Source organism: Jaculus jaculus, chromosome 7, assembly GCF_020740685.1.
Source record: "Jaculus jaculus isolate mJacJac1 chromosome 7, mJacJac1.mat.Y.cur, whole genome shotgun sequence".
Classification (NCBI taxonomy): Eukaryota; Metazoa; Chordata; class Mammalia; order Rodentia; family Dipodidae; genus Jaculus; species Jaculus jaculus.
The window spans coordinates 2955099-2970347 of NC_059108.1; the positions used below are offsets into that span (position 1 = coordinate 2955099).

The 15249-nt window shown below is 45.6% G+C and overlaps 1 protein-coding gene across 2 annotated transcripts in view; it reads right to left on the reverse strand.

Moving 5' to 3' along the window:
• Garre1 (granule associated Rac and RHOG effector 1) overlaps positions 1-15249 on the reverse strand; it is a 96461-nt gene that overhangs the window by 4643 nt on the left and 76569 nt on the right. For both annotated transcript variants that reach the window (XM_045154215.1, XM_045154216.1), the window contains exons 8-12: positions 10700-10797; positions 8311-8436; positions 4041-5071; positions 2743-2908; positions 1205-1342 (exon numbers count right to left, since the gene is read on the reverse strand). In XM_045154215.1, coding sequence (XP_045010150.1) covers positions 1205-1342; positions 2743-2908; positions 4041-5071; positions 8311-8436; positions 10700-10797 — 1559 coding nt within the window. The remainder of the gene's footprint in view (positions 1-1204; positions 1343-2742; positions 2909-4040; positions 5072-8310; positions 8437-10699; positions 10798-15249) is intronic.

The following is a 15249-nucleotide window of genomic DNA, read 5'->3' on the forward strand; positions in this document are numbered from 1 at the left end:
AGGAGGATTGCCATGAGTTCAAGGCCACCCTGAGATGACAGAGTTAATTCCAGGTCAGCCTAGACCAGAGTGAGACCCTACCTCGAAAAACCGAAAAAACAAAAAAAAAAAAACAAAAAAAAAAACCTTAAAGGCATATACCAGCTTTACACTGACATAAAAAGCCAAGGCTCCATCATGCAAATAGCAGACTCTATGTGAGTGATTTCATCAAACCACAGGTCTAAAATGGAAGTCTTATTCACACACACACACACACTGGTGCACCAAGGTCTCTTCCCACTGCAAATGAACTCCAGAGACATGTGGCACTTTATATCCAGCTTTGCGTGGATGCTGGGCAATCAAACCGAGGCTGGCATACTTGGCAAGCAAGTGCCTCTTTCACTGATAAGCCATCTTCCCAGCTCCACAAAATGGACGTCTTAAGCCTTAATACCAACACCCAGGAAGCAAAGGGAAGAGGAGTGCCACACATTCAAGGCCAACGTACAGAATTGAGTTCCAGGTCAGCCTGTACCTTGAAGAAAATTAAAAAAGAAATAATTAAAGAAAACTTTTTGTTTATTTTTATTTATTTACTTGAGAGTGACAGACAGAGAAAGAGGTAGAGAGAGAGAGAGAATGGGCATGCTAGGGCCTCCAGCTACTGCAAAAGAACTTCAGGTGCATGCATCACCTTGTGCATCTGGCTAATGTGGGTCCTGGGGAATTGAGCCTCGAATCAGGGTCCTTAGGCTTCACAGGCAAGTGCTTAACCACTAAGCCATCTCTCCAGCACCCCCCACCATTTTTGTTTTTAAAGTAAGTTTGAATGGGCTCAAACTCCCTCCATCAGTTTTATCTCAGCCTATTGCACCATTTTCCACAGAAGTCCAGCCCAGAACTAGGCCTCACCCTTGGTTTTTCAGGCTCACACACAACCTATTGCCAGTGTCCACCAGTTGCTTCCTCACTGTGGTCAGCCTTCAGCCACAAAACCTCTGGGTAGTCCTTGATAAGCCTCACAAAAGCAGACAAGCTCTTCCTAGTGAGAGACCTCCTGAAGCTATCTCCAGAGGTCTGCATTCCCCAGGCTAGAGAAGTCCCCCTCTGCTTGGCACAAGGCTAGCTGGCAGCAGCAGGGCTGCTGGCTTTTCCCAGAGGTGAGAAGTGGGTCACAGTTACTTGCTCTCCCTTCCGTAGTTTAGAAATCTTTTCTCACCTTCTCTGCTTGACGGCAGCGACGAGGTCAGGCCCTGAAAACATGGAGAACAAGCTGTCTCCGTTGGCTGAAGAGGTCTCGTCACTGGAACTGGCGGAGTCTCCCTGAGCACCTGACCAGCCACTGTGTAGGCCATCCCTGCAGCCAGAAGAGAGCTGATTCAGGGTCTCCTGCAGCAGCCCAGACATGGCTCCAGAGCCCTACCTAGCACTCTTATAGTCAAGTGGAAGTGGCCTGTTGCTCCTTCCTAAAAACTTTTTCTTCCTTTCCCTCAAAAGTAATAAAAAAAAAAAAACAGTAAGTAGTCATTACTTCCTTTTCTTCCTCTCATTGTTATATGAAATTTATTTTAGTAGAAAAACAAAGCTAACATGTTCTTTTACCATCCAGATTTCCTTTTTTTTTCCCCCCCGAGGTAGGTTTCACTCTACCCCAGGCTGACCTGGAATTCACTATGTAGTCTCAAGGTGGCCTCAAACTCATGGAGATCCTCCTACCTCTACCTCCAGAGTGCTGGGATTAAAGGCATGCACCACGGCTATAATCCAGATTTCTTAGGCAAGTTGCAGTACTGAATGTGAATTTAAAATTCTCTCTCTCGAGCCGGGCATGGTGGTGCACGCCTTTAATCCCAGCACTCGGGAGGCAGAGGTAGGAGGATCACTGAGAGTTCGAGGCCACCCTGAGAGTACATAGTGAATTCCAGGTCAGCCTGAGCCAGAGTGAGACCCTACCTCAAAAAAAAAAAAAAAAAATCTCTCTTTCTCTCTCTCTTTTTTTTTTCCGAGGTAGGGTGTCACTCTAGTCCAGACTGACCTAGAACTCACTCTGTATTCTCAGGGTAGCCTTGAACTCATAGTGGTCCTCCTACCACTGCCTCCTGAGGCTTGGATTAAAGGCGTGCGCCACCAAGCCTGGCCCCTCTCTCTCTTTTTGAGACAGGGTCTATTTAGTTTAGGCTGACCTCTAACTTACTATGAAGCCTAGGCTACCTTGAATTCATGGGAATCCTCCTGCCTCTGCCTCTGGAGTGCTGGGATTACAAGTTACAGGTGTGTGCAGCACCACACCCAGCTCACAACTCTCTCAATATACTGGCATCTAAGCCACATTCCCTTGCTAGGCAAATGTTCTTCACTGAGCTACATCCCCAGTGCTACCTCTGCCTTTAGTCAGGAAGCAGCCCATAACTTACTTAACATAGTTACTTACTAAGTTATGTATGTTTCATACCACACATGCTCATTTCAGTACAGTGACCATATTAAATGATAGTTACTAGCACCACCAAATAAGATGCTTGATCGCATTTGTCTTACATCATGAATGCACAGGAGTGCTCACAAGGACATATCATAGCACTTGCCAAACTACATTCAGGATCTGACCCATGAAGGTCCAACCACATGTCACTGTTTCTCATGGGCCTGGCACTAACGACTTGGTAAGAATGCATAGAGGCCGATGAGTCTTCCCTCTCAGCCCACGTGGGACACCCCGATCCCAAACCCGGCTTTCCTGCTATTCCTAGCACTCACCCTTCCGTGAAGAACTCTGGCAAAGGCCAGGTCCGATGGGCATCATCCATGGGTGGCCAGTTGCCCCGAGGGTTGCCTGGACGGCGGCCGTGCTGGGCATGTCGCTTCTGTTGCATGGCCTGGCTTACTCCTGCCACATAGCGTGCAAACTCTGGGTCTGAGCCCACTGTGGGAGACAGGGGAACATGCAGGATTTAGGTCTCTTAATTTTTTCTCCTCCAAGTATACGCTAGTCACACACACAATGAAAAGTGCTGAGGAAGGCTAGAGAGAGGGCTTGGTGGGTTAGAGCACTTCCTGCGCAAGCATAAGGGCTGGAAGAGCCTGAAATGACTCAGTTCAATTCCCAGAACCGACATAAATAGCTGGGCCTTGTTGTGCATGTCTGTAACCCCAGTCCTGTAGTGATCTGAGACCAGAGAATTGCTATGGCTCACAAACCACCAAAACTCTCAGAATCTGCGAGAAGACTTCATCTCAAGGAATCAAGTAGACGAGCGATGCCAGGGTTCACCTGATGTTCTCCTCTGGCCTTTGTACACATGAGGTATGCTGCATCTGCACACCCATATGCATACACCACACACATACACACCATATCATATCTACTACACTCACGCATGCACATGCAAAAAAAATAAAAAATGACCTGGGTACTGTGGCACACACCTTTAATCACAGTACTTGGGAGGCAGAGGTAGGAAGATTGCTGTGAGTTCAAGGCCACCCTGAGATTACATAGTGAATTCCAGGTCAGCCTGGGTTAGAGTGAGATCCTACATTGAAAAACCACAAAACAATAAAAATACTGAGCCATCTTAATTTCTGAAGCTGAATGTATTCTCACACTGTCTAAACCCAAAGACCTTGCATGTGCCATGAAGGCTACAGTGCTCCCCAGCAGACACAGGCATTCAAGTTCTAGAAAAGGAAGTACTGTCAGGTAAAGTAGCTGACAGAGTGCCATCCACTGTGGTTCTCACCACATTTGAGACTGCTTGACCTATGGGGCGCTGAGCCACTGAAGCACCTTTCTTGGCCTCAGTGCTGTCCTTGATGAAGCAAAGGGTAGTTGGTCTTACCCTTCTCAGCTGCTTTCTCACCCTGTTCCATCCCAAACACCACAAAGAAAAAAGGTAGGGAAGAGGAGTCCGTGAGTTTACCTGCGCCAGTCAGGTCAGACAGGCCCAAGGAGCCCTCAGCAGCTATTACACACGGATGTGGGGGAGCGGGGAGCAGGACCTTCAGTGGCTTTATTAGACAGGGACGTGGGGGAACAGGGAGGAAGCCTCACCCACCTGCAGGATCAAAAGGTAGAACCTCTCCCAGCATTCCAAAGACACCATCACTTTGGTCACGGTTCGGCCAGGTGTTATTTCTAGGTCCCTGTGGCTTCTGTCCCAAAACTTCTGACATCACATTATCCATATAGCTGCTCACTAGGCCCAAGCTGTACAAGTCAGAGCTGAGATCAGATATGCCAGGCCACTGACCAAGAGGAGACAGACCTGCGCCCACAGCCTGTGATGATTGCTGGGATGAGCCATGTATCCATTTTCCAGGTGTCCTAGGTTGAGGCGGGGGCTGCTGTGGCCCAATGGGTTGGAGCAGGTGTTGATAGTATTGGACCTGGGGCTGGTGTTGCTTTGGGGACTGCTGCTGAGGTGCCAGACCTGGCTGGAGTGTCAGAGGCGTCTGTGCCCCAGCCTGGGGTGGCCGTGGAGGGGGTACTGGCAGTGATGGCTGCTGTGGTTGCACGGCTCCTGCCTTCTGCTCAGTCACCATGGCTGTGGTAGTAGAATTACGCCTTGTCACCAGTGGAGAGCCCTGATGTGACTGGCCCATATTAAAGCCAGAGAGAAAATCTATTACTTCCTGCATCTCCTGGTCTGTTGGTAAGTTCATACCCTTCTCATCCTTGCTGTCATCCCCCTGCAGGAAGTGTTCTCGTCTCTCCAGGGGAAAACCATTGGCTACTGGGTTACTGGAATTCTGAGCAGACTGTGAAAGGTCTGTAGTCCTAGGGAAGTTACCAATGTTCAAAATGCTTTGTAACCGTGTATCAATATTGCTGGGCATTTTGGCCTTCTCTTCTGAACACCCAGCCATGAACACATTTTTGGAAGGAGTACTTGGGATAGAATAGTTTGTGCTGCTGTTAGAGCTGGTACACGAAGCTTTCTTGGTGAATCGGGACGTCAGCTTGGAGAACGTCTTCTGCAGGCCCCCTGAAGATTTGTTTCCATTTCCAGAAGGCAGGTCAGTCTGGTTCCCAAAATCACAGATCTCCCTTTGCAGCTGGATCTGTATGCAAGGTAGAGCTTGTTCCCTTGAAACAGCAAAAAATAAACAAATAAAAGACAAATGCACAAGTTGGAAAATGAAGCAGATGTCTTTGTATTTAAGCAGACTTTGATTGTCTAGGATGATCCATAGCATGGGGGGGGCAGGAAAGAGGGAGAGTAGGAAACAGAGATGTAGCGAGACTTTGAGAAAAAATACCTTTCTCATTTACTTTATAACCACTTAATTTTATCTTTTTGTTTTGTTTTTTGGGATAGGGTCTCACTCTAGTCCAGGCTTTTTTGGAATTCACTATGTATTCTCAGGGTGATTTCAAATTCACAGGGATCCTCTTTCATTTACTTTGTAAATAAACAAACACCAGCTACAGTGTTGGCTACAAGGCTATGAAATGCTAACACCTGAATTCTGGCTCCAGGATTGAAGTGGAACCTTTATGCCACAGCACAGGCGAGCACAGCATGGCCTGAGTGGGGTGCCCATGCAGGGAGCGCAGGCAGCAGATCCAGCAGAGGAATGAGACAATGCAAACAGCAGAGCATGGAATGGGGAGCCAAGAGGACTCAGGGACACCATGCAACACTGCTGTGAATGAAGGCTGTTACTTCCAAGGATTTCTAAGTACTCTTTGTACACTAAAAGAGTATTTCTGATGCAAAGCGTACACGGCAGGACCCAAGGCAGAAAGTCAGTGGCTGGTGTGACCTTGAAAAAAAATCACCTCTACATGTTCCCGACTTAAAGGAGGGAGGAGACAGTGGCGCACACCTGCGCCTCACACTGGGGAGGTAACGGTACTGCAAGCACAAGGCCAGCCTGTGCCACATGCTGAGTTTGAGGCCAGCTTAAGCAACATAACTATCAGGATTCTGCAGAGGAGGGGGAAGGACAGGGGAGAGGACATGACTGTATGTTTAAGATCTTTACCAGCACTGAAGTCAACAATGCATGGGAGAAACCCTGCAGCTACCATCTACTTTCAAGCAGATGCCTTTTACCGCTCAGCCATCTCCCCAGCTCACTATCAGCTACTTATGTCGCTTCATGAAGGATACAAGTAAAGTTTTCCTTTCTTTATTAAATTATTTACGTGGTCCGGTTAAGATGGCGGCGTAGGTACCATGCCAAGGCAGCCTAGGGGGTTAAAGCCAAAAAACAACAACAACAACAACAAAAAAAAAAAAACAGCAAAATACACACTTTTACTAAAAAGTGAGGTGTATGGGAAATTGAAATGACAGTGGAGAAGTAGGAGAGATCCAGAGCATCCAGACCACACACAGGCAGGCTGAAGAAGCTCTGGCAGGAATGCCGGTTGTAGCAGTGGCAGCGGCGGCGGCGGCGCCAGAAAGCCGCCAGGCTCGGCTTGAGCTACAGGAAAAGCCAGGTACAGGGAGCTTCCACTCACACCGGACATCTCCGCAAACTCAAGAAACGTGAAGGGAGAGCAGCAGCAAGCAACGGAGGAGCAGATCACAAGGTAGAAGAACACGTGGACCAGCGAGAGAACTAGAGCAGCATTGGCAGACTCCCCTCCCCCACCGCCAGGGCCCAGCTCCAGCAAACAGAGCAGTGGTCCAGGGACCCGGCCACACCAACTTGAACTGACCCAAGCAGGAGCAGAGGTAACTGGGATTACACCAGGGAAGGGTCTCACCTGGTCACAAGCTGCCTTGGAACCCTCAACAGATCAGAAATCTTAACCTCCTTGTCAGGATTAAGGGTGTGGGTGGGGCACCACACACCTTAAGGGACAGTTAGAGGATCTGGTTGTCATAATTCCTACTTATAAATACTCTGGGAGTCTTGAGAGCCACACCTAACGCCTTAAGCTCCTACCCTGAAGATATATAACATCAGATTGCCTGACACATCTAATAATACCCAGCTAACTAGAACACCCAATCATTAAATAATCCAGGATGCAAAAATATATATATTATAACACAAACACCAAAAATCAAGACAATATAAATCCACCAAAAGTATTAATATATCAGAAATGACCTCCAGTGAGAACAAGTTAGAGGAAATGCCTGAAAAAGATTGCAAAAGAATGATCATAAATATGTTCAAAGAAGTCAAAGAAGAAATCAAAGGAATGAAAGAGGAAACCAAAGGAATCAAAGAAAGTACAGGACACCAATTTAGTGAAATAAAGAGGTCAATATTACACATAAATAAGGAAATAGAAATAATAAAGAAAAAACGGTCAGAATTACTAGCAATGAAGAACACAGTTAATGAAATAAAAAACTCTGTAGAAAATCTCACCGGTAGAATGGATGAAGGAGACGACAGAATATCTAAATTAGAAGACTAGGTAGCAGATCTAATACAGTCCAACAACGAGAAAGACAAACTAATAGAAAAGTATGAATGGGAATTTCAAGATATTCAGGACACTATGAAAAGATCAAACATAAGAATTCAGGGCATAGTAGAAGGAGAAGAATTTCACTACAAAGGTATAGTAGGTGTCTTCAACAAAATCATAGAAGAAAACTTCCCCCAAATTGGGAAAGAGGTGCCAATGCAGATACAGGAATCCTTTAGAACACTAACCAGACAAAACCTGGAAAGAACCTCTCCTTGTCATATTGTAATTAAACTACCAAACACACAAACCAAAGAAAAAAATATTGAAAGCAGTCAGAGAAAAATCAAGTTACCTACAAAGGCAAGCCTATCAGGATCACAGCAGATTACTCAACACAAACTTTAAAAGCCAGAAGGGCATGGAGTGATGTATTCCAAGTCCTGAAAGAGCCATCTCGCCCTAGCCCCTTCAAAGTCCTCTTAATGGGGGTGGAGAGATGGCTTAATAGTTAAGCACTTGCCTGTGAAGCCTAAGGACCCCGGTTGGAGGCTCAATTCAGGACACACATAAGCCAAATGCACAAGGTGGCGCATGCATCTGGAGTTCGTTTGTAGTGGCCAGAGGCCCTGACGTGCCCATTCTCTCTCTCTGCCTCTTTCTCTGTCTGTCGCTCTCAAATAAAATAAGTCTTTCTTTAAAAAAAAAAAGTCCTCTTAATGGGCTTATACTTGGTAAGGTGTCAACCTGTTAGGGAATCTGGGTCATGGGGAAACAGTTTTTTATTCTGTCCCTGCAACTTTGCTGCAGTCTTGAACCATCTTGAAGTTAACAAAAAGCTCTCCTTTTGTCTTATTTTCCCACTTGTTATCAGTGATGTGAGCATGGATCAGATGTCATCATACTGACCCTGAAACTACTAGTATAGTCAATTCAAGTACACCAACCTTCCTGCCCTCCAGCGGTTTAGGTCCAGCACAGCTGTGTAGAGCACGTCTACCAGAGCCAGGGTCTTCTCAGGATCGAGGCTTCTCTGCAGCAGGGACATGGTTGCAGGGTCTTCCTTCAGGCACCTAGGAGCAAACCAGGTCTCACTGTCTTGACCGCACTTCTCTGCAAAGGTGTTCTGAGCAAGCATAGCGAAAAGGTCTACAACTTTCATGTACTTTTAGCAACCAATAAAACATTTTAGTGATGATAGGAACGTTTAGTGATACCAGGTGGCACACACCTTTAATTGAGTACTTGGGAGGCTGAGGTGAGAGGATCAGTATGAGTTCAGACAGTCTGGGCTACAGATTAAGTTCTAAGTCTGCCTGGGCTGGACAAATAGATTAGTGGCTAATGTGCTTGCTGGCAAAGCTAAAGGACACAAGTTCAATTCCCCAGTGCCTGCGTAAAGCCAGATGCACAAGGTGGTACATGCATCTGAAGTTCGTCTGTAGTGGCCGAAGGTCCTGGCATGCTGGTTCTATTTGCTTCTTTCTCTCAAATTAATGAATTTTTAAAAAAAGAATGAATAGTGCCAGGTGTGGTGGCACATGCCTGCAATTCTAGCACTTGGAAGGCCAAGGCTATGAGTTTGAGGACAGCTTGGTGTACAAAGTGAGATCCAGGCCAACTTGGCTGACATAGTAAGACTCTGCCTTACAACAGTTTGGGATGGGGGTATGGGTCTTAGTTTTGGTTCTTGGCATGGCAAAATTAAACAAATAGGTGGTTTAAAGACAACATCTGTGCACTACCAAACTACACTAAGTCCATACAAGAAGCAATGCCTTTGCTCCTTACTGTCTCTAATGTAGTTTTCCCATAATTATTCATTCAGATTATAATTGTGTGTTTGTTTTCCGAGGTAGGATCTTACTCTAGCTCAGAGTTGACATGGAATTCACTATGTAGTTTCAGGTTGGTCTCAAACTCACAGCAATCCTCCTTCCTTTGCTTGCTGAGTGCTGGAATTAAAAAGCATGTGCCACCACACCCAGCTTCAGATTATAATTTTAATAGCAAAAATCAAACAGACATTGGAAGACATCTGCTATGAATAAAATTACAATGCCAACTTCTATGCACAGTTCAAGGACAAACCTCTAGAGGTAGGGTTGTGAAGTTGCTGAGGTATATCCCTCATATGAAGCTTCTGACATCCTAAACTGCTTTCCAAAAAACCTATGACTTACTCTCCATTTAACAACCTATTTGCCTGCCTCTGCAGTCTATCCCCAAACTAGTATTGCCACAATACTTAGTACCGTTATTCTAAATACCTTGGGCAAAATGGCATCCTATAGTTCTCTGTCTTGCTTTGATAACTGATTAAGGTCACACATTTTCTGCATATATTTGTTGACCATGTCTTCTTTTCTGAACACCTACTTGGTCATAACCTTTGCCCATTTGCTTACTGAGTTATAGGGACTCATTTCCTTCAAGAAACAGATTAATGGGCTAGAGAGATGGCTTAGCAGTTAGGCGCTTGCCTGTGATGCCTAAGGACCCTGGTTTGAGGCTCAATTCCCTAGGACCCACGTTAGCCAGATGCACAAGGAGGCACACGTGTCTGGAGCTCGTTTGCTGTGGCTGGAGGTTCTGGCGTGCTCATTCTCTGTCTCTCTCTCTCTCTGCCTATTTCTCTGTCTGTTACTCACAAATAAATAAATTTAAAAAAACCACAAATTAAGAATAAGCTTTTGGGCTAGAGAGATGGCTTAGCAGTTAAGGCACTTTCCTGCAAAGCCAAAGGACCTCTGTTCAATTCCCCAGAACCGACGTAAGCCAGATGTACAAGGTGGCACATGCATGTGGAGTTCAGTTACAGTGGCTGGTGGCCCAGGCCTGTCCATTATCTCTCTGCCTCTTTCTCTCAAATAAATAAATAAAAGAATAACCTTTTAACTATCTAAAGTATTTCTAATCTAAGTAAATAATGAAAGGCTCTCTGGCCCAATTTGCAGTGATAGTGTATATACAGTGACATAAAGGCAAGGTCATCTGGGTTGTCACGGATTTTGTAGTCTCCATCAGCTTTAGAGAAATAATGAGTGATTCTGAGTTACAAGTTGTGGCCTCAGTAACAAAATGCTGCTGCTCGTTAGGATCCAAGTATGTTCATATGTCAGTTACATTACAATCAAAGAGGTTATTTTTCAGATGTTTTGGCTTCCTTATCACAGACCAGTAATAAAGACAAAGGCACACCAATCTACCACTGCTGCCCCGAAGGCTGTTCATGTAGTAAGGCCTGCCGTATCAGCTAGCCTGGAGTCTGCTCAGAGCAAACCATCACTTAAAGACATACACACTCCAAAGGTAGTTCTGTTAGACTGAAGTTACCATGTGGATGGGACTTGAACCACAATTCTGGAGCCTTCTAAGCTGATTTGGGGGGCATAGGCCTCTTTATTTTCAATCTGTGCTGTGTCAACCACCACCTAGGAAAAAAACAAAAACAATCACCAGCTTTCAGAGAGTTGTGTTCAAGGGATCCCAGCAGGATTCAATGTGGTCCTATGCTTAGTGCTGCAGTGTACCTCTGCAGGCTGGAAAGGACTGTGGGAAGACAACAGCAAGCAATGAGGGCTGAATGCAGACAAACAAAACTCTGGAGCATCTCCAGCTTTTCAACACTAAATGTAAAGTAGGAGTTACTAATGAATGTGAGGCAAGCCTGGGCTACACAGTAAGACCCTGTATCAAAAAGAAAGAAAGAAAACAAAAAGAAGGGGGCAGAGAGGAAAATGAAAGGAGGCAGGAGAGAAAAGACTGTTTCCTTTAGCTCAGTTTTTTTTTTATTTTTAAATTTGAGTGGCAGAGAGAGGGAGAGGAGGAGAGAAAAAATGGACACGCCAGAGCATCCAGCCACTGCAAATGAGCTCCGATGCATGTACCACCTTATGCATCTAGCTTATGTGAGTCCTGGAGAATCAAACCTGGGTCCTTTGGCTTTTCAGGCAAGTGCCTTAACCGCTAAGCCATCTCTCCTGCCCTGTTGTTGTTTTGAAGCAGGGTCATACTCTAGACCAAGCAGACATGGAACTCACTCTGTAGCCCAAGTGACAATCCTCCTATCATACCTTCCCAAGTGCTGAGATTAAAGACATGCAGCACACTCCACAAGTGTTTTTCAATTCTATATACCTGAAAGAAGCCATGTGTGGTGGTGCACTCCTTTCATCCCACCAGTTGGGAAGGAGAGGATGACTCTGAGTTCAAGCCCCACCTGAGCTAGAGTGAGACCCTACCTCAACAAAACAAAACAAACAAACTTGAAAAATAGCCGGGAGTGATGGCACATGCCTTTAACTCCAGCACTTGGGAGGCAGAGGTGGGAGGATCACCATGAGTTTGAGGCCACCCTGTGACTACATAGTGAATTCCAGGTCATCCTGGACTAAAGCAAAACCGTACCTTGAAAAACAAACAAACAAACAAACAAACAAAAATCCTTGAAAAACAAAACTCATTAAAAGTTGAAACAATGACTGGAGAGATGGCTTAGTGGTTAAGTTGTTTGCCTGCAAAGCCAAAGGACCCAGGTTGGATTCCCCAGGACCCACATAAAGCCAGAGGCACAAGGTGGCACATGCATCTAGAGTTTGCATGAAGCAGCTAGAGGCCCTGGCATGCCCATTATATTGCTATCTGCCTCTTTCTCTTCCTCTCAAATAAATAAGTATATATATATTTAAAGTTGAACCAGGGCTGGAGAGATGGCTTAGCAGTTAAGGTACTTGCCTGCAAAGTCTAAGGACCCATATTTGGCTCCCCAGTTTGCATGTAAGCCAGACATGCAAGATGAGGCAAGTGCAAGGTCACACATGTACACAAGGTGACACAAGCATCTGGGGTTCAACTGAAGTAGCTGAAGGCCCAGGCATGTCGATTCTCTCTCACTCTCATAAAATATAAAATAAAAATATAAGTTTAAAAAAATGAATCCCAGTTGGGTGTGGTGGTACACACCTTTAATCCCAGCACTTGGGAGGCAGAGGTAGGAGGATCGCTGTGAGTGCAAAGCCACCTGGAGACTACAGAGTGAATTCCAGGTCAGCCTGGGCTAGAGTGAGACCCTATCTCCAAAAAAAAAAAAAAAGAAAGAAAGAATCAAAGAATCCCACCTATTTGGAAGGTTGAGGCACAAGTTCAAGACTTGCCTGTAATACAGAGTAAGTTCAAGGCCAGTCTGAGTAACTTGTGAGACTTTATCTCAAAACAAAAAAGATAAAAGAGGGTTAGGGTGTGTGGCTCTGGGGTAGAATAACTTGTCTAGCTAGTGCAAGGCCTTGCCAGTTAAACCAAAGCTTCAGGAAAGCTCATCTGCAATGACTGGATACAAGCCAAAAGAAAGTCCTAAAGATATTATCCCTAACTACATATAAAACAATCACTCCAGGACAAAAACAATCAAACAAAAACAACTCTTCTGCCAGGCATGATGGCGGATGCCTTTAATCCCAGCACTTGGGAGGCAGAGGTAGGAGGATCACTGTGAGTTCGAGGCCACCCCGAGACTACATAATGAATTCCAGGTCAGCATGAGTTAGAGACCCTACCTCAAAAAACAACAGCAACAACAAAACCCTTCTTTCAGTGATTTTCTCTTATTTGAAGAAAAGTCTTTAAATTTATTCTATAGAAATATTTATTTATTTGAGCAAGATATACAGAATGGGCCCACCAGAGCCTCCAGCCAGTGCAAACCAACTCTAGACACGTGTGCCACCTTGTGCATCTGGCTTATGTCGGTACTGGGGAACTGAACCTGGGTCCTCAGGCACCTTAACCTTAACCATCTCTCCAGCCCTCCCTTTTTTTTCGAGGTAGGGTTTTACAGTTGTCCAGACTAACCTGGAGCTCACTCTGTACTCTCAGGCTGGCCTTGAACTCTCAGGGACCCTCCTACCTCTGCTGCCTGGGTGCTCGGAATAAAGCCGTGTACCACCACACCCTGTTAATTTTGAACTTAAAGGAATCCTCCTGCGTTAGCCTTCCAAGAGCTGGGATTACAAGCATGAGACACATGCCTGGTTTGACAAACACTTTAAAACTAAATCTATACCTCAGAAGGGGTCAGGCTGCTCAGAGCTGTTTGTCATAACTCCAAATTCAGCCCGAATGGTATCGAATTCCGCTGCTGTACAGCTGGTCCCTCAGGAAGAACTTCCGGTCCAAGGAACAGCCTTTGTTGATAAGCAGGTGCTTCCTTTCTCCTCCCATATTTGGTTCCATCATTCTAGCTGTTTTTCAGTCACACACAAAGGGGGCCAGTAGTCAGAGGGGTCAGAGGGAGTCAAAAAGACATCTCTGAGCTCTGACTACAATGGAACGTTTTGCCCTTTAGCTTACAGTATTTTCTCAAGACACAGTATTTTTTCAAGACAGACTATGTGTCCTTCTCCTTTCTGGAGAACAGACTGCCATGGCTCTTCTACATTCAGCTCAATAGTCTTCGGGAAGATGGCCCAGTCTCAAGGCACTGGCTCTTTTTATACTTAGTAGGTGTCTTCTGTTTACTGTTCTTCTGTAGGTTAATTCACTAGAATAGAACGGGCAAAGGAAATGGAGCCATCCGTGGCAGATCCTCCCTCCACAGAGCAGTGTGGCCTTGAGCTAGGCCAACTGAGCCTCATCGCCACAAGAGACAAGCATCTCGTCAACCACTACTCTCATGAACACTGCAGAATTCAGACAAGAGAGCTCCTTAATTTCCAAAATAAATTAAAAAAAATATTGTTCTTTCTTTTTTTTGGTGGGGGGACAGGTTTGAGGTAAGGTCTCACTCTAGGCTCAGGCTGGCATGGAATTCACTCTGCATTCTCAGGGTGACCTTGAACTCACAGCGATCCTCCTACCTCTGCCTCTCAAGTGCTAGGATTAAAGGCATGTGCCACCACGACTGGCTAAAAAATATTTTTTTCTTATTTGAGAAAAGGATAAACAAACAGGCAGATAGAGAATGGGAATGTCAGGGCCTCCAGCTGCTTGCAAACGAACTCCAGATGCACGCACCACCTTGTGCATCTGGTTTACATAGGTCCTGGGGAATAAAACCTGGGTCCTCTGACTCTGCAGGCAAGCACCTTAACCACTAAGCCATCTCTCCAGCTCTAATTTCTGAAATTTCTACTTATCTTCTTCTTCTTTTTTTCTTTTTTTTATTTTCTGAGGTAGGGTCTCACTCTGGCTCAGGCTGACCTGGAATTAACTATGTAGTCTCAGGGTGGCTTCAAACTCATGGCAATCCTACCTCTGCCTCCCAAGTGCTGGGATTAAAGGCGTGCGCCACCACACCCGGCTCTACTTAGCATCTTTTAACCACTTACCAGAAGGTATAGTCAAGTACAAAGGCCATGGGATCAGTGACTTCAGGGGTTGACCGAACCCAATGTTGGGTTTTTTCCTTTTTTTCTGACAGCAAGAAGACCGAATCACTGTGCTTAAGTTGATATTGCCATCTCATTGCTCAAAAGGAGGTAGGCAGAGGCAGTTGGGAAAGAAGTGACTGAATGGGGACACTGCTTATACCAGAATGGTCAAAGAAGTCTCCTGGAGGAAGAGAAAATGGCCCTGACAACAGGAGGAGGAAAGGTGCGTGTCACAGGAAGGTGGAGAAGGGTTTCCAAGTGAAAGTAGGCCTGAGCACAAAGGCCTGAGACAAGTGACTGCCTGTTCTAAATTGTCTACAGGAAGAACCCCACTGTGCCTACATAGTGGTCAGGACAGTCAAGGTCACACTCATCATTACTGGTGTAATGGTACCCTTAAAACGAGGCAACTGTACACCCAGGTAATACAGTGCATTCCATTTTTTTGTTTTGCTGCAGTTTTCTGGGCGCTTTTTTTCCCCCTAGGTAGGGTCTCGCTCTGGCCCACACTGACCTGGA